The sequence below is a fragment of the Gracilinanus agilis genome, chromosome 5 (genome assembly GCF_016433145.1).
Source record: "Gracilinanus agilis isolate LMUSP501 chromosome 5, AgileGrace, whole genome shotgun sequence".
Lineage (NCBI taxonomy): Eukaryota > Metazoa > Chordata > Mammalia > Didelphimorphia > Didelphidae > Gracilinanus > Gracilinanus agilis.
Window position 1 is genome coordinate 260,058,031 of NC_058134.1, and position 19,626 is coordinate 260,077,656.

The window sequence follows — 19,626 nt, forward strand, 5'->3', positions numbered from 1 at the left end:
TAGAAGAGGGTCAAAATGACACCACTGGGTGGTATTTTTGGCTCCTGTGTGCACTGGATTTAAGTGAGGCAGAGTTGTACAAAATCATCAGCCTCTCTCTTTAAGAGATATTCAAATCCAGCGGTAAAACAAGTCAGGATGACTAATGATGGCTTGAGATGCTCTAAGTGCTCCACCATGCCTGTTTTCTGCTGCCTTCCTGGCCCAGAACAAATGGTTCTCTATCCTTTCTGCCAGGGGGAGTCTTCCTATGCCCATTCTCTGCATGTGCTATGGCTTCTTGGCACTGTGGGTGAGAATTGGGTGGCAAGTGGCTGCCAAAGGAGACTCAGGAAGCTCTCCCTGTATACCCTGTACACTCCGGGAAAAGATGAGGGGAACGGCTCTTTGGAAAGGTCATTATTTTTCTATTCACACAAACGTAGAGATAAACTAAGTATTGGAATGCCTTTTGGTGTAAAATAATTCATGATAATCTTTTATTTCACATATCTTTATTGGCAGTGCACACCTTTGAACTTTCTGCCAGACCCGAAGTGTGTGTGTTTATCCAGACTTTAGAATGGCAGAGCCACTGCTGGTCTGACATCTGACTTTGTTGTGTTAAGGCTAACTGCCTATTTATGCCACATGCATTATTTTGGATATAGAATGCCCAAGCAGAAGAACAGGACCGTATTACAGATTTGGACAAGAAAGCCCTGTTGCAACTGTGTTATACAAGCAGCCTTTTCAATGTACGGCAGAACCAAAAGAAATCAGAAGCTGTAAGTTACAATCAGTTGGACTTGGTTATTTCATAATTTTTTTTGATTTTCTTTTCCTGTAGAGGGGTTGGGAGGGATGGGATCCGTTTTCAATGATGATGAATTCTGATGATATGATCTTAGTTTAACTTTTTATGACATCCTAGTGTGCTTTGTAAAAATTATAATAAATGTAACTTGATGGCTTGGTGGATTGAGAGCCAGGTCTAGAGATGGGCGATGTTCTGGGTTCAAATCTGATTTCAGACACTTCCTAGCTGTGTGACTGGGCAAATCACTTACTCTCCCACTGCCTAGCCCTTACTGCTCTTTTCCCTTGGAACACAGTATTAATTCTAAAAAGGTAAGGGTTTTAAAAAATTAAAGTGACTACCATTTATGACAGTGGACTCATCTAACATAAGAAAGATTATCTAGGAAAACCGGCTTATCATATGGCATTAAAAAAAAAAAGACTTCCATTTAAATAACACATAAAAAAAGAGAAAGAAAATTTCCTGCTGCATTAAACCACTTTTTTCTATTTGATCAGGGAAAAAGTGAAAACTTCAAAAAGCCCATTTTAAAGTTTTGAATATTTTAAAATTTAGCTAATTCAAATATTTTAATTATTTTAAATTAAATATTAGAAATTTAACACTAAACATCTCTATAAAACTAAACTAATTAAGTTAGTTATATCATTGCATTAATCATATCATTTATAGAGTTATCATGTATATTTACATAGCAAATGGGCAAAAACTGTTGAAAAGAAAAATGTGTAGTAGGAGTCTTTTAAATGGTTTTAAAATAAATATGACAGATATAAGACTTCTTGTTAGCTAAGGTATATTTTCCTGCATATCTTCCCCCAAAAGGACCAGATCAAGAGCCTAATAAATTTTTAAGTGCATGATATAATGGAATGAACACTAGATTTGAAATCAGGAAAGCCTAGTTTTAGACAATTTGGACCAATTATTGCCAATTCGAATGTAATCCCTTGAATTAAAGACGAGGAAAATGAGTCACTTATTGGGCCTCAGTTTCCTCATCTGTAATTCAAGGGATTACATTAGAATCAAGAACTTTTATCCTAAGGGCTATGAACTTGGATTTTAAAGATACTTTAATTTTTTAGGCAAGTGGTTGGCATAGTGTATAAAGTGGTGGCCCCAGAGTCCAGAAAACCTGATTTCCAATGCAGTCTATGAGATGTACCAGCTAAGTAACCCTGGGCAAGTCACTTTTCCTCATCTGAAAAATGGGGATAATCATTGTACCTGTTTCAAAGGATTGTTGTGAAGATTGAATGAGATAACCTAAATAACCTATTCTGTAAACTTTACAACACTGGATAAATGCTAGCCATTATATCATTGAGAGCGATTATTAACTTTGTTATTCTGTATATTTTATTTTACACAATTGAAAACATTATTCCAATGGCACCCTAAGTATCACCAGACTTGTAGAAGAGACTGTGACTCCCTAAAAGATTAAATCCCTGGATTAGATAGTCTGTAAATTTTACACCAGCTAAATTTATGATCTAATGAATATCCTTCTGAAAAAATGTGACTTATTTTCTTTTGGAAAAAATGCTCAAAACAATGTTTTGGATTCTATTCTTATTCTATTTCATTGCTTGCCTGTGTTTTGTGGTTGTACTCATTACTTCTTACCCTTTCTTTTTTCTCTTAGGAAGTTGTAGCTGCTGAGAAGAAGAAGCGAGCTGTAGTTGAGCAAGTAATGATAGATCAGCTATCTAGGTAAAAATTTAGTAATGAGTAGCATTTAGCCAGTAACCATTTCTTTAGTGTCTGCTGCCACTTCACTTTCCCTCTCCTATGGACAAATTTAATCTGTCCAAGTTTGTGTCTTCAACCGTCAAAACGAGGAGAATCATGCTAGTAATACTACACCACAGGTTTATTCTGAGAAAATAATATATGTAAATTCTTTTGTAAACCTGAAAATCCCATGTTTAAAAGTGGGCAGTTCTTTTAAATATATCCAAGTAGAAATGCCCTTTAAGCAGCTGAAACTGTCACTGAATTCTGGGGAAGAGAGAATTCATCAAGCACTGAAATCATAACTGAAAGTTTGAGAACATCCCCCCCCCTATGCGATATGCTTTCCTTTATAGATGAAATATTTTATGCTAACTATATTGAATCAAATGCTAAATATCTTTTGAGTTCAAGCCTGGCTTCAGACACTAGCTGTATGTATGTATGATTCTGAACAAGTCACTTAACCCTATTTGCCTCAGAGTCCTTATCTATAAAATGAGCTGGAATAGGAAATGGCAAACCATTCCAGCTTCTCTGCCAAGAAAACCCCAAATGGGGTCATGAAGAATTGGAAAAGACTGAAATGACTGAACAACATAAAAAAAACCAATAGTCATCCCAGGGCTAAGGACATGGAAAAACTTTGCTGTTATAACCTAGCAACTCTTTGAAATCACTGGTTATCCTAGCATTCTCGATTTTTTCCCATTTAATTTTGATTAATATTCATGGTAAAAATGGTCAAATAATAATTCATTCTCTCTCTCTCTCTCTCTCTCTCTCTCTCTCTCTCTCTTTCTCTCTCTCTCTCTCTCTCTGTATGTGTGTTGCCTGTATCTTTTTCATTTGTTGCTTTTAATTTTAACATGCTTCTTTAGTATACTCATCTGAGATCAGTATGATTTTACGAGAAATGTGGTTTGTCCCCTACAGAAGAGCTCTCCCAACTATATATAAAGGGATGAATGCTGGAACAAACATTTAATTGTTGAATAATCTGCTTTGTATTTTAGAGCGGTCATCAGTGACCCAGAACAAAATTCAGTATTTGGTTGCCAACAGATAAATTGTCTTCCTCTTTTCTTTGAGAGGGCACCTCTCCATCTTAAGAAACGAACACTCCATGAAACAAAGTAAGATTTTGAAGCGCCAGTGCTCTCTTTATTGTACTCACCTAACTACTGGTCCCTCAGCTCCACAAAAGGACTTCTTTTTCTCACTCACCTCTTCTTTGACATTAGTGCCTTTCCTCCCAATTCTACGATCACTCTCATCCCCTCTCTCTCTAGGACAATTATAAGAGCCTTTTCATTGGTCTCCCAGTCTCAAATCTCTCTTCATTTCCAGCTTTCCTCCATAAAACTGTCAAAATGATTTTCCTAAAGTGCAGATAAAATCATGTCACTTCCCTCCTCAAAAAGCAAATAAACAAACAGAAAACTCCAGCATCTTTAATTCAAGAATTAAATATCAATTCTCTTGTTTGGCATTTAAAACCCTTTACCACTGGGTCCCCATGTCACCTATCCAGGCATTAGACATTATACCCATCGCTTATTATCTGGTCCAATCAAATGGATTTTATACTGTTTCTGACACCCATGACTACACTGTCTCAGTCTCTTAGACATAGGGTACATATTATCTCCCCTTGCTAGATTGTAAATTCCTTGAGGTCAGAGACTGTTTCTGTATCTCCTCTGTCTCTCATAGTATCTGGTCCATAGGAGATGTTTGGCATGTCGATTGACTGATAGATGCTCCTTGTATGACCATGTGCATTATCTCTCCTGTAAAATGAGGAAGTTGGACTAGATAGACCCAAGGTCCCCTTCGCTGTTAAATCTATGTAGCTTAAATAGATCACTTGAAAAATGGATGCCATTTTAGAAAGGAGAAGTATTTTCATTTAAGCTCCTCCTAAAATAATGAACTAACAATTTGTTTTCTTAACAGGATTAAAACCCGGTCAACATTAACTGAAAATACACTTTTTAACAAGTTACGATTTGATGCTCGTATTTTGTCAAGGTAATCGAGAGTTTTCATATGATCATTCTTTATTTACAAAGGGTACATACAAATATGTTAACTTTCTTGTGAAGCTTAAATATGAGAAGTTAATTTAGACACATTATAGCTGAAGAGATATATTTTGACTATTTTCAGGGGGGAGATAATGACATTTTGTTATGTAACAAATTACAATAAATTAAAATACTAACATAAAGATGATAACATTTTCTTAAATTGGAGGATATAAAATATTTTAATAATGTGATTTAAAGGCAATCTACAAAATAAAAATTTAAAACCCTTACCTTCCATCTTGGAATCAATACTATGTATTCCAAATACTATGTATTGATTCCAAAATAGAAGAGCAGTAAGACTCGGGCAGCGGAGGTTGTGACTAGCTCTGGGCCACATAACTATTATGTGTCTGAGTCCAGATTTGAACCAGGACCTCCCATCTCTAGACCAGGCTTCCTATCCAATGAGCCACCTAACTGCTCTCCCAAAACACATTAAAATATACTATTTAGGGGACAGCTGGGTAGTTCAGTGGATTGAGAGCAGGCCTAGAGACGGGAGGTCCTAGGTTCAAATCTGGCCTCAGACACTTCCCAGCTGTGTGACCCTGGGCAAGTCACTTAACCTCCATTGCCTAGCCTGTACCACTTAAGACAGAAGGTAAGGGTTAAAAAAATAAAATATACTATTTATTTTACTTGTGAAATTATAAATGTTTTACTTTCACCCTTTATTTTGAATGTTTATTTAAAGTTAATTTCCTTTCAATGCTTTGAATAGTATCAAAATCTTCAGCCATAAGAAGAGATGAGTATAATATATATTTTTAGTTTTATTTTACCATCTTGGTTTTTAGCAAAGGCTTTTATTTCATATTGACTTTTTACAATGGATTCAGTTAACCAAAAAATCTTTAATGATTTTCAACTCTTCTAGGAATGGACGTGATGCTTGCAGAGAGCTGATGGGGTTCTTTTTTGCACATGACAAGTCACTTACTATTTATGAGTATCGACAATTTGGTAACAATAGGTGAGCTGCATAAATTTATAATAATTTTATTTATTAAAAAATCCTTACCTTCTGTCTTAGTTCTATTAGCACGTATCAATTCCAAAGTAGAATAGTGGTTAAGGACTAGGCTTTTGGGATTAAGTGACTTACCCAGGGTAATCCAGCTAGGAAGTGTCTGAGGCCAGAGTTGAACCCAGGTCCTCCCATCCCCTGAGATGTCTAGCTGCTCCATTAATTTAAAAGATCACTTTGAGAGAAAGAAATAATTTCAAGATTTTCTGATTTAATTTCTAGAACAAATGCACTTCCCTTTATTCACAAAAACATATATAGTCATCAGCAAGGACGAAGAAAAGGAAGACAGTATCAACTTCGAGACTTTTACGTTGTAAGTATTTTTTGTTTTTTAACATCTGACTTTTCTTTAACTGCTTTCTGCTGTGCAGTGGGTGATGCAGATGACCATATAGGAGGAAGTACTATTAAATTATATTGAGAATGAACTTAATAAACACCAGAAACAATTTAAAAATCTCATTAAATCTCAAGAATTTATGTTTTTTAATCTGTGTAGATGCTTCTTTCACAAAGACGAAGAGTCTCGTGGGTTGGAATGGCTCACAACATGCATCTGGACACTATCAATGGGATAATAAACATTCGTGAACTTTGGCTAGTTCTCGACCAACAGACATGTAGTCAAGTGAAACAAATACACACTTACTGAAAATCTGTTATGTGATGAGAATTGTGCAGGGCTTCCTAAGGAAGGTGTCCGTCTCTGTCCTCAAGTTGCTTATGGATCACAGGGGGAGGCAGCATGATGCCTCCGTGCACAAGCAAGATAGACAATATGTTAAGCTAGTTAGTTGCGGCATTGAGTTTGGCACATCTCGTATAAAGGAAAAATTGGAGATCATCTCCAAGGGAAGGCATTAGCCATGAAAGGCTTCAGTGGAATGGGAGCTTTTAGCTGAGACTTGAAGAAGAAAATCAGAGACATATTGAGGTGGAGATAAGGAGAAAGATATGGGGGACAGCCAGGGAAAATTCCTGGAGTTGGGAGATGAAGTATTTTCTTTGAGAAAGAGCAAGTAAACCAGTGTCACTGGATTGCCAACTATGTGGAAGGGAGTGATGTGTAAGAAGCCTAGAAAGAGAATAAAGGACCAGGGCTTTAAATGCCAGATAGGAAATTTTGTATTTGATGCTGGAGGTAGTTGGGAGCCTCTGGAGTAGGGGAGGGACATAGTAAGGTTTGTGCTTTAGTGAAACCAAGTGGAGACTGGACTTTGAGTGGGGAGAGACTTGAGAACTTTTGAAGGACCAGTACTTCAAGCTTTCCTAGTTTCCTGTAGAATTGTCCAGAGTGAATGTTTCTTTGGTAAAGCCTTTAAGAGACCAGGGTCACTTCTATATGAAAAAATTATCTATCTATCTATCTATCTATCTATCTATCTATCTATCTATCTATCTATCTATCTATCATNATCTATCTATCTATCTATCTATCTATCTATCTATCTATCTATCTATCAATCATTTATCCATAAAATCCATCCATCCATCCATCTTTCATGTGCATAATTGTTTGCATGATATTTTCTCCATTTGAATGTGAGATCCTTGATGGTGAGGGGTGCTTTATTTAAAAAAAACACCTTTCTCTTTGTGTGTGTATACATACAGACATATACATACACATGTATCAATGCATGGGTATGTATTTTGTTGTTCATTTCTTTCAGGCACGTCCAACTCTTCATAACCCTATTTGGGGTTTTCTTGGCAAAGATACTGGAGTGGTTTGTCATTTCCTTTTCCAGCTTATTTGACATATAAGGTAACTCAGGTGACTTGTTCAGGGAGATATAGCTAGTAAGTATCTGAAGCCAGATTTCAACTCAATAAGATGAGTATTCCTGATTTCAGACCTAGCATTCTACACATTTTGCCAACTAGCTATCCTTTTGTGTACACAAACTCTTTAAAAAAGATTCTACATGGCAGAAATAGTCATGTTTTTTTTAGTGTGTGTATGTGTACTCTTTAAAAACAATCCTGCATAGCAGTATTACAAAAGTTAATGTAAGTATATGTCTATACACACATCTATTTAAAACCATAATGAGATAGTAACAAATTGCTCTGTTAGTGTCCTCTTCCTTCCTTGGTGCATCTCTCAAAGTCTTTCCTTTTTTTCATATCTATCACTACTCAATGATTTACCCTCCCTTCTTACAAAGGCCCTGCCTTAAAACAAATTTGTATGATTAAGCAAAACAATTCAATATTGCTTCCCTTCAAAGGCGGAAGATAAGTCCTCTTGCTCTGGAAAGTAAGGAAAGCTAAACTCATTCATCTAATCAAAATGGCATCTTCTATGTAGTAATAACACCATCTATTGGAACTGTAGGATAGTGACTCCAAAAACATTTAATGACAGAGAAGATTTATGTTTTTATAACTAAGTTTTGGGAAATAGCTATCAAAGGAAATGATAGTTTATGTTCTCTAGATTTTAAAAATTATCTAAATTTCTCTCTTTTCCTTTCTATGTTCACCCCTTAGGTCATATAACTAGGACAGATGATATCTTAATGTGCTTTTTTAGCAGTATGATTCTGGGTGGGAGAAAACTCTTGATTGAAGATATTGTATTATAACTATTGTTGGTCTGGTGCCAGGGACAACTATCTATCTGTCTGTCTATCTATCTATCTATCTATCTATCTATCTATCTATCTATCTATCTATCTATCCATTTGTCTATCTGTCCATCCATCCATCCATCCATCCATCCATCCATCCATCCATCCATCCATCCATCCATCCATCCATCTATCTATCTATCTATCTATCTATCTATCTATCTATCTATCTGTCTGTCTGTCTGTCTGTCTGTCTGTCTGTCTGTCTGTCTGTCTATCTATCTATCTATCTATCCATCCATCTATATCTATCTATGTATCTATGTATCTATCTATCTGTCTGTCTGTCTATCATCCACCTATCTACTTATATCTATATATACTACATATTCACCCTATCCACCTATATATAGGCATGGATATATTGAGATATGTTATATATTTGCTATATTTCTATCTATATGTGTCTAGCTAAATCTATATATAAAATATATCTATGGATTATATCTCATCCATTTATCCATCTGGTAAGGCTCTGTTTTCTCTCTGTGTTAATATCCATTCTGATAGTTTGTGAAGTAAGAAAAAATAAGAAGATTAGACTAATTCTATTTGTGGCATATTGTTATAATTTGGAGAGAAAACATGGTATAATAGCTAGATGATGTAAAATTAAAACAGTTTGAAAGTTTGAGTCTGTCACTGGTTAGTAGCATGAATGTAAGCAAGTTGTGTAACTTCATGGTGCTTCTGTATCATCTTCTGTAAGACAGATATTTGAATATTTGCTGTCTTCTTGTATTGTTGAGACTCAAATGAGACAAAAATATTATCTAAAATATTTTGTAAACTTCAAGATGTGATATAGCATCCCCAATAGGGTAGCAGTCACTCAATCAATATTTGAGTTGTAATTTGATATTGTTTACACATACAAACTGTGTTTACTGACTGAATTGCCATTTTCGACTAATGAGGTTTCAATCATCTATTTTAATAAAGAATTATAATGGAGTGAATTTATAAATAAGACCATGATTATGACACTCAGTGATTAAATGCAAATCCTTTATCTGGTTTACTTTAAGAATTAAACTACTATATCACTCTGATTTTATTTTGTGTGATAAACATGTTATTAAAATGTCATGCAGGAAATATTTAAAGTGTATAAGTTAACATTAATTTATTAACATAATAAAGTTAACAATTCATTAGGACTTTTGCCTCTACTTGTAAAGCCTTCTTATACAGAGATTTTTATACTGGGCTCCATGGACTTCCAGCTGTCCATGGATAGAATTTGGAATCTGAACTTGAATAGGAAAAATAATACCTTTATTTCAATATAATTGTTTTTCTTTGCAATCCTATATATTGTGTGCATTAAAAACATTATTCTGAGAATGAGTTCATAGATTTCACTCCCAAAGATATTTATGGTGGAAAAAAAGTTAAAGATCCCTGTCCTAAGAGAAAAATTTTACAATAATGAATTTTTATATTTTAGTACTGATTTTTAAATATTTTAATCAAGCTTTCCTGGTTTTTTGTATTGTCAGAGCAGTAAAGCATTTTCTTATTTGTAATATAATTCAGATTCTTTTGGATTAGAAGAGGTCTATTTGTTAAAAGGTAAATTTGATATTTTAGGAAAAAATTCTTTACTCCCTCCCCTCTTCTTTGTAAAGATCAAGCAAAATTAAGACTTTGAGGGTCAAGTTAAATAATTATATGAAAAGTTTTGTCTTCATATTCATATTTTTTATTATTGTGTTTTCTCAGAACATGCCAAAATTGCTTGGATATTTCTTTGGGGACATTATGAGTGGCATAATGAAATATTAAAATATTTTTGTAAACTACATACTTTTTTCAGATATAGATAAATCTACAAGCATTTATTAAGTACTTACTCTGTGCCAGCCATTTTACTGAGTGATGAGGATGCAAAGAAAGGTAAAAACAAGATCTCTGTCCTCAAAAAGCTCCTAGTCTAATAGGAGAGAAGTTGGATACAACATGTAAATAACTGTACATATGAGATATATTTTTTGAATTTTAATTAATTGATACTGACATTAAACTGATCAAAATTAATGAAATAATGAATTACTTTTGAGGGGGAAATCCCTTACATTCCTTTGAGTGGTATTAAAAAATAATAAAAATGAGCAAGACTCCTAAGCAGATTGAGCATAATAACTCTGAGTTATTGATTCTTTTAAGATACATAATATTTCCCCAAAAGGTGATATGAGTTCAGTTTAATCTTAAATTCACATTATTTCTCCTCCCTTTTTATGTCTGATTTGAGACAAGAATACAATTAATTTGAAGAACTGGAACAAAAGTTCATTTACTTATTTATTGCTGAGGGACTAAATAATGTAGTAGACAGAGAGCCAGGAAGAGCTTCGTTCATGACCTCGCTCTAATACATGTTTGCTGTGTGACTCTAGACAAATTGCTAAACTTAGCCATGCAGCAGGAACTTTAAATTGTAAGTTAAGAATAAATGCCATCTGAACTGGTAGAGGGAGTTTCTTCATTCAGAAATTCCTTTTGGTAATGAATTTATCATTTCGGCCCCTATCTCTGTTCTTCTTGTTGGTGAGCTCATTCTCACCTGAAATTATTAATCAAGGACTTTGTACATAGCAGAAGCTCAAAGATATGTGCAATGAATAAATGAGGTCAAGGTTTCGGTTTTGATTCATCTCTCATCATGGGAAGAAACTTGGTCTTGGTCCATAGACTATCTACTAATGCCTTTATATCTTTTACCAACTTGGGCCTTTGGTCATTAAGAAGGAGGTGAAAAGTGTTGAGTTAATAGCAAAATCTACCTTCACTTAAAATACATGGCCATGGCTCTTTAGTACCATTTCTATATATTGGAGATGTAACATTATATGTTGAACTGAGTTTTTCTTTCCTGTTTTTTTTTGTTAGCATGAACAGTTCACAGTTTAAAAAATTTTATATATTCACTTGAGTTTTATCATTGATTTAAAGGAATAATTTTTAAAGATTGATTTTTCCACGTCTTGCAGTAAATATAAAGAATTAAAGTCTATATAGCTGACCCAAGATATAATTTTTTCAGGATTATTAAAATATCCTGTGCTATGTATCATGTAATATCAATCATCTTAACAAAATATTTTGTAGTCTATGTACTTCATAGCTATAAATAATTCCTATTTGTCATTGTCTTCAGGGTGCTAACCTGACATTTTTGAGTTTGGATCATGCCGCTCTTCCAGAAAGCATCAGAGAGTATCCATTAATTACTCTTCGAATTACACATGTTGATCAATTAGCCTTGGATAGTCTCAGGTAATTCCCAGATCAGTTTGTCATCTAGAAATGTGAAAAGAACAATGGAGGCTATGAATAACTTTGAACTGTCATTCTTTGCTCCAAAAGTCTTAATGCTTAAAAGTCATTTGGCACCCCCAAAGCATTGAATAGTCTATATTTTAATGTCATGTTTTACACAGTGCTATGCTTATTATGTATGGTGGAGGAAAGGAAGTGGCAAATAAATAAAAAAAACGTAAAAGAAATTTGAGAAAAAATTACTTCTTAACGGCTTTGAATTTTTGTGAACATTTTTGTGAACATTATCAAGATAAACAAAAATTTTAAATCAAGATCTTTCATCGATGGAAGAAATGAATAGTTCTGAAATGGTATTCAGGCAGCATAACAAATAACTCAGATTTTCAATTTTGATTATTGTCTATAGTAATAATCCCATACTTTATTTATAGCTAGGTCCCAATTAATGTGAATAATGAATCTTCTGAAGTAGTAGCATGTATTTGAATTCACACTATTCAAATTATGTAGAAATAGCAATTGGTTTCAAACCAATGGAAATATCTAGTGCAAACTGGAATCAAGCGGATTGTGAATGTAGAATAAAATAGTGTATTTATTTATTTACTTCCAGGAATTCATTATTCACATTCACTGGCACCTATCTGTATTTTATTTTAAATTCTTGCTCTGTAGCATTTCTCCATAATTTTAATCCTGCTTTAACTATGTGATAAAGCATTGCAGATACTTCTATTACTTTACTAAGTGATCAAAGTGTAAAAAATAAAACCCAGATTTTAAGTTATTTATATTTTAGTGCTCAAACTAAATGTAACCCATCAGACATTTTATTCTTTTTCAAATAATTTAATTTTTTCTGACAAAAAGACCTATTGCCTCATGAATGCAAAGTCATTGAAAACAACATCAAAAATGACTTTTTTTGCTATTTAATTTTTTTAAAAATTTATGTCCCCATTCTTTTTATGTCACTGTCATCCACTAGTACGCTTATTCCCTTTTATCTTAAAATCTTCTTTATAACAATGAAAAACCATTAAGCAAACCGGAAAGAAATAACATTCTGACAGATGAGTCAACATTCTGCACCTGTAATTTCCCATCTATCTATTTAGAGGAGGTAAGAGTTTAGTTACATGTTTTTACACGGGGCACAGTGTAGAATCTGGGTTGAGCAGAGATGCATTTTAGTGGTTTTGTTATTATTGTATATTTGTTATTATTATTAGCTTTGCTTGTCCTTTTATCATTATATTCAAGGCTTTCTGTGCCTCCCTGAATTTTTCATATTCATATTATACAAAAATATCTTATTGTAGTCATATACCAGAGTTTCTTCACCTGAGTACCCAGGAAATAACACTGAAGTGACTTAAAAAATGAATAGAACATTTTGAAGTGCCTCTTATCAGATTTTATGATTTTAGCTCTTGATTGAGGGATATTTCAGTCTCTGGTTTAATTGGAAGTTTTCTTTTTCTTGTGAGCAGAAAAAATGACCTGCATAGATTCAGGGAAGTTCTCAAAAGACTGAAGCTTTTATTGGAAGCAAGAATCTCCTCTAACTATTATAAATATTTCAATTGTAGAAAAAATTTTATGGAGAATGGAGATGATTTGACTGAACAAGAAGCTAGTGACAGAACTGTCTTCAAGCATATACAAGGTTTGTATATATCTTGTAGATTCTGCCTTTCTTCTCTTTTACACATTTAGTTAGTTTCCTTTATACTCATGACTAGGACATTTCTCCATATTTTTCCAGGACAGGATAATAAGATCATAGCTTTAGAGCAGGAAGGTACCTAAAAGTCATCAACTCAAACCCCCCACCATATTATAAAGGAGGAAAGAGGCCCAGAGAGATGAAGGGGCTTGTCCGCAACACAGGTTATATATGGCAGATCCATAATTTGAACTCAGGTCTTCTAATGCCAAATCCTTTCCATTGTGTCTCAATGTCATTTCCCTTCCCTTCCCTTCCCTTTTGCTACTTGTATATTTATCTTTATTCTTTATTGCAGCATTTCTCACCATGACAGTTATATTTAACTGAATGGCGGAATTATATGAAGTATGAGCTTGTGAAATTTATTAGTTACCAGAACATGTGGGTCAAAAAATGAATTGAGTGAAATGTAGATTATTTTTGGTAATGAAGTTTGACCTTATTTTATACATTATTCACTTATCCAGTACATTGTGTAAAATCTTGTATAGTGAGTAGAGTAGGAGTCAGTAGACCTGGCTGGATTCTAAATTTGTCTTTGCTACTTTTATTTAACTGTATGAGAATGGACTCTTCATTTCTTTGAGGCTAAATGCTTTCATCTTTTAAATGGGAATAATAATATGTATTGTACTCATCTTCTTTGGAACAAATGAAACAATATATGTGAAATTTCCTTGAACATAGAATATTATTCATAAGGTAGTGATGAACAGGAAAATGCAAAGAGATATAAATAAAAGTGTATGCATGGATGATAGAGATAGAGAGAGGGAGTTAGAGTATATCCAATCTTGTTGGACACTGAAGAGATCCGTGAGGAACAGTGGGGTTCTGGGAAAGGTAGATAATTATTAGTGATTGGGTCTTTTCCTGGCCCACCTTCCTTACCTAACCCAATTAGCATTTATAATAAACTTGTTGATAAAAGCCAGCTGTCAGATCGAGTTCCTAAGAGTCTCAGGATGGAGAGGAGCCATCTTGCTCTCTGTGCCTGGGAGGAGTCATCAAGTCAAGATTTGAAGTTGACAAACCTTATTTACTGGCCAAATTACCATTTTACAGTATTATTATTATATATACACAGAGATTCAATCTTGGAGTTAGGAAAATCTATGTCCATGTTCTTCCCATGGCACATACTGGCGAGGTGACTCTGGGCAAATCATTTAACTTCTTGCTGTATGAGTTAGTTCCTTAAGGCTGTAAATTACAGAACAGATTCTTATTTGCATTGGTGGAGAGAGTTTACTCATTGCTACTTCCCTACATTAATATAATTGTAGTTCTAGTCCAAAAAGGTATAATGCAGAAATCATCTATATAATCTTTTCCCCTTAGATTGTTTTAGCAAATTCAGTAGAAAATGTAGTTGAACACATGATAAAATGACATTAACCTCATGTAGTCACTTCAAAGGGTACCATACCTTTCTCATGAACCATAGGAGGAGCTTAATATGTTCTAGGCACTGGAAATATAGTACAAAGGATGAAATAATCTCTATTTGCAAGGAGTTTATGTCTAGTAGGGAAGACAAGTAGATAAATATAGAAAATGCCATATGTAATACACACACATATAACACATATAATATACATTTCTGCTACGCACTATCTGTAACCCCGAGGAAGTCTCTTAAGCTTTTCATTCTACAGTTTTCTTATTTGTAAAATGAATGGATGAATTATCCATCTTTCAGCACAGTTCTTGCCACATAATTGGTACTTAATAAATGCTTGTTAATTGATTGATTTATATGAACATGTCCCATAAATGAGACATGATCAAAGGGCTTATGCACAGGCCAAGATGAAAAAAGGTAATTTCTGACTTGTTGGTCATTTCTGAAAAGAGGAAGATGAGGGATGATTTTATGGAGGAGGTTTCATGGGAACCAAAGCTTGCAGAGTGTTGAGTTCACAAAGAAAAGAAAGATGAAGGATAACTACATGAAGTTTATGAATTAGTTTATGAATAGAGATAAAGAATCTCTACATCAGTGATTCCCAAAGTGGGTGCCACCACCCCCTGGTGGATGCTGCAGCAATCCACGGGAGCAGTGATGGCCACACTTTTTTTTGTATTACATTCTATTTTGAGTTCAATAAATAGTTTCATAATTTCAAAGTTCAATGTTTCTAATTTACACCTTTCTTTAGTATATTTTAAGAAAAAGGTAGAAACATTAATACACTTATCTTTCCTATTAATTGCTATTAAAATTAAAAAAAATTTAATTTCTAGGGGGTGCTAAGTAATATTTTTTCTGGAAAGGGGGCGGTAGGCCAAAAAAGTTTGGGAATCACTGCTCTACATAGAGATGTAGAAGAGAGAGAGAATAGAGATGCAGGTGAGTACAGGGCATAACCAGGAAGTGATAAGTAATCTAGCTTAGAGGAATGTTAAATTTGGGGCAGAGGGATAAGAGTATGAAATAAACTTGGAAATGTAGGACATCACCACACTGTGGAGAGGCTTAAATTGCAGAACTGTTATATATCAGAAAATAAACTTTGGATTTTATTAGTTAGGTAATAGGCAATCACTGAAGAGTTTTGAGATGTAGAGTGGCATTAGTAGGTTTATGATTCAGGGAAATTAAACTGGCAGAACTAAAGACAAGAGGGGAAAAATGCTTCTTAATTCCCTGATGACTCTCTCTCTCTCTCTTTCCCCTCTGAATGTCAGGACATTCAATCTGAACAAATATCTTAAATTTTTTTTTACTCATGTACTTTTTATATCACCTTTATTTCCCAGTATATCATCCCTAATCCTTTTCCATTTCTTTTCCTTTTTTTTTTCTTATAAGGAGTAATTTATTTTTTAAATCAGTACAACTAATGCATCCGCTAAATCCAACCTTCAGACTGCATATGATAAGAAATTGCATCAAAGGACTGTTTCTATTTTGACAGAATTGGGAAAAGTTGGACAAGAAAGGACACAGACTTCCACTGTCAGGCAGATTTTTAACAAGTCGTAACAGTATTTTGTTTTATTGGCATGTCTCACAGAAAAGGGGCCAGTATCCCTGATTTTGGTGGTGTACTGTTTGTTGATTACTCACATTCTATTTTGCTTTTGAGGACTTTATTTCATGTATTGATTTTTCACCTCCGGCACCAAGAATCAAGTTTCTTCCCCTTCTTGAATTAGTTTCTGGGTCTGTTACTTACTGTACTTAATCCTCTCTTGTTCAAGTGTTAGAAAGGTGCTCATTTCCTTTAGGAAGACATGGTTTCTTTTTGAGGCTCACCTCAATTTGGGAGCACATAGTTGAAACAGTGGAAAGAGACTTGAACTGCTACTGTTTGATAAATGAGCTCAAGTGTATTCCTTGTCATTCTTTATGATATACACCACCATAGATTCATTAACTAAATCAGATTAAGTATTCTGTTTCCCATTAAACAAACTCTAGTCATATTTTGTTACTTGCTACTTATAACTAGCAGTTTTTCTGTTCTTTTTCTTTTAATTTACTAAACATAACAATTGTTAAGAAATGAATTTATTTCTATCCCATATCCTGAGGCTAAAGCAGCATATTGACTTTAAAGTAAACAAGTTTACCCCTGGGTATGGATGAAAAATAAGGGATCTAAGAACATGACCCTGGATGGAATTTGGCAAGGAAAATTATTTTAAATATATCTCTGTTATTTGTTCCTCCAACATGGCGTTAGAGAAGTAACATCAGTTCCTGGCATATAGGAGGTGTGGGGGTAAACAAATTCTTGTTGACTGATTTATGGAGTTCAAGTCATTTAGAACTATCAATGCCATCAACATATCATCATGGTCATTCTTTCAAATAGCTTTTTTGGCAGCATCCAAGAAGTAGGAAAGTGATCAAAGAGTATGGCAAGTTCATAGATGGGGATTCCTTAACAGGGACGACACAGTAAGATTTGATTTTTGACACAAAGTACGATTTCTACACTGATTAAAGAGCCATTCCCCTCCAAAATTGTACAATAAAATTTCAGCCACAGGGTGGTGCTAACAGCTCTGGTTTGTTTGCCAGATTATTGAACTAAGCCTCTGTGGTGAAAAACATGGGAGCCTTCAAATTTCATAAATAGGTTACTTTCTTTAGTGGTCTAGAAATAGTTAACAACTTGCCAATGTGGACAGTGGGCAGGGGTTGACTGTAAATCCATGTGCCCTTTTGGCTTCATATACGGGTTAGGGGACACATTGGATAAGGGGACCCTGAGTCAGGAAGATGAGTTCAGATATAGCCTCTGAAACTTATTAGTGTGTGAGCCTGGGCAAGGCACTCCACATCTGTCTGCCTCAGCATCCTTCATCTGGAAAATGGGGATAATAATAGCGCCTACCTCCCAAGGTCGTTGTAAGGAACAATTGAAATAATAATCATAAATACTTCTTATCACAATCCCTGATACATAGTGTTATAAGGAAGAGAGATTTTTAGCAAGAGAGGTTGGTTTGCATCTCTTCAGATGCAGGAGGATAAAGATTCTAGAATGTGAAAGTGGGGGTCAGACATAATACAATAGTAAGTACAATATGAATGTTAGCTATAATTCTTTATTCTCTACATGGATTACCTCAGCCATGCCATTTTCATGCAGAAAACAACTACAATTTGATTCATTCACTGAATAAATTTTTTAGTTTTTATTTTATCTCTTTTCTTGCTGAACAGATATATTGAAAGAGAAATTACATCAAAAAGCTGTTCGTATTCTGACAGGATTTGGAAAACACTTGAGGCAATTGGATAAGAAAGGGAATGGACTTCTGTGTAAGGCCAATTTTAAGCAGGCCTTAAAAGCATTTCACTTAGAGCTGCCTGAAAAGGTATGTCCAGCAGAAAAGCAATCTGCATCGCTCCTTTTTGGTTTTGTACACTTTGGGAATAGCATTTTTTCCCCCTTAAGCTCATTCTCCTCTTTAGATCCTCTACTTGCTGTATGGAGTTGGTAAAACCAGACAAAACAATTAAAAAGCCATTTTGGTTATCCTTTGGAGAAGTCTCTCCTCTCCATGCTCTTACTTGAGCTTAGTCCCTTTTGTCCTCCAAGCTTCGACTTTTGCAGCCTCCTTCCTAACTGACCTTTCTGAGTGCAGGCTTTCCCCAGAAGACTCTCTTGCTAGTCTTTCCCTAGATTCATCTGGATCACTAATTCTTTGGAAAATATTGTGTCTCCCTCTCTTCTCCCCCAACAAACAGCTTCCCGAGCCCTCTTCTATTTGGTACCACCCTGCCTTTCTTGCCTCCTCTCCCCAGGCTCTACATTTCAGCCAAACTAGATTGCCTACATTGTCTCTTAGATGGGTCCAGCACCTAGAATTCAATTCGGCAAACATTTAGTACCTACTGTGTACTGAGCATGATAGAATGATAGAAAATTTAGGTCACACGGTCACTGCCTTCACGGAGCTTACTGTCTCCTAGAGGAATAAGTCACATCCACAGATGATTGTAATGGGAATAGTACAGGTTAATGGCACACATGATCTGGCAAAGCAAAGGGCAACGTGGGGGCGGGAGGTTTCATTGAGAAGTTTGGCTTTAAAGGCATTCTCATGATTAAAACAAGAGCAGAGCTTGCAGAGTGGCATGTTCATCCAGCAAAGGAAGGAGAAAGGATAAATCTTTGAGGTTTGTGAGTAGAGATACAGAAGATCTGCACAGAGATGTAGAAGAGATATTATTCAATAAATGAAGACATGTAAAAGAGAATGGCCCCTGTTTAAGGAGCCATGTTCTTCCTCATTTCACTTTGGCATCATCATGGAGCTGCTTAGAGGGGGAAGAGCCAAGGAGATGGGAAATCCATTACCTGGTGCGGGCAAACCCTCCTGCTTTGTCCTTCATCTATTGGGGAAAATGGGAAACGTGAATCTCCTTTTCCATAGTTTGTTGGAGATGGTCCTGCGTGTGCAGAATGGGATTTCAGAATCTCCTCGGCATGCCGCGGACGGTCTATGGCTTCTCCCCTTCAGACTTCTTATAGTCCAGCCAAATGGGCTTTCTTTCAGTTTCTCGCCGACACTCCATTTCCAGGGCTGTCCCTCCCTCCGCCCTCCTCAGCCCCTCGCAAAGCTGGTTCCGTCCTTGAGGTGGTTCTCACCCACCGGGGCACTCCGCGCCTTCAAGGATTCCAGCCTTCCCTCGTGCCGTCCTGCTGTTGAATGGCCACCTCTCCCCGTCTTCCCTTCCTTCCTTCCCTTCCTCTTGTCTACATCGAGAACTTCGGCCCCCATTTTAAGCGTGATTCTGTCCCGGGCCATATCCCCCGCTCTCTTCTCTTCTCCCCATC

General features: G+C 35.3%; 1 protein-coding gene across 1 annotated transcript in view; it reads left to right on the forward strand.

Moving 5' to 3' along the window:
- CAPS2 (calcyphosine 2) overlaps nt 1-19,626 on the forward strand; it is a 119,093-nt gene that overhangs the window by 30,195 nt on the left and 69,272 nt on the right. Inside the window, exons 6-14 of the mRNA XM_044679188.1 lie at nt 651-767; nt 2,454-2,521; nt 3,559-3,678; nt 4,502-4,576; nt 5,516-5,611; nt 5,888-5,981; nt 11,468-11,586; nt 13,185-13,261; nt 18,006-18,160. Coding sequence (XP_044535123.1) covers nt 651-767; nt 2,454-2,521; nt 3,559-3,678; nt 4,502-4,576; nt 5,516-5,611; nt 5,888-5,981; nt 11,468-11,586; nt 13,185-13,261; nt 18,006-18,160 — 921 coding nt within the window. The remainder of the gene's footprint in view (nt 1-650; nt 768-2,453; nt 2,522-3,558; nt 3,679-4,501; nt 4,577-5,515; nt 5,612-5,887; nt 5,982-11,467; nt 11,587-13,184; nt 13,262-18,005; nt 18,161-19,626) is intronic.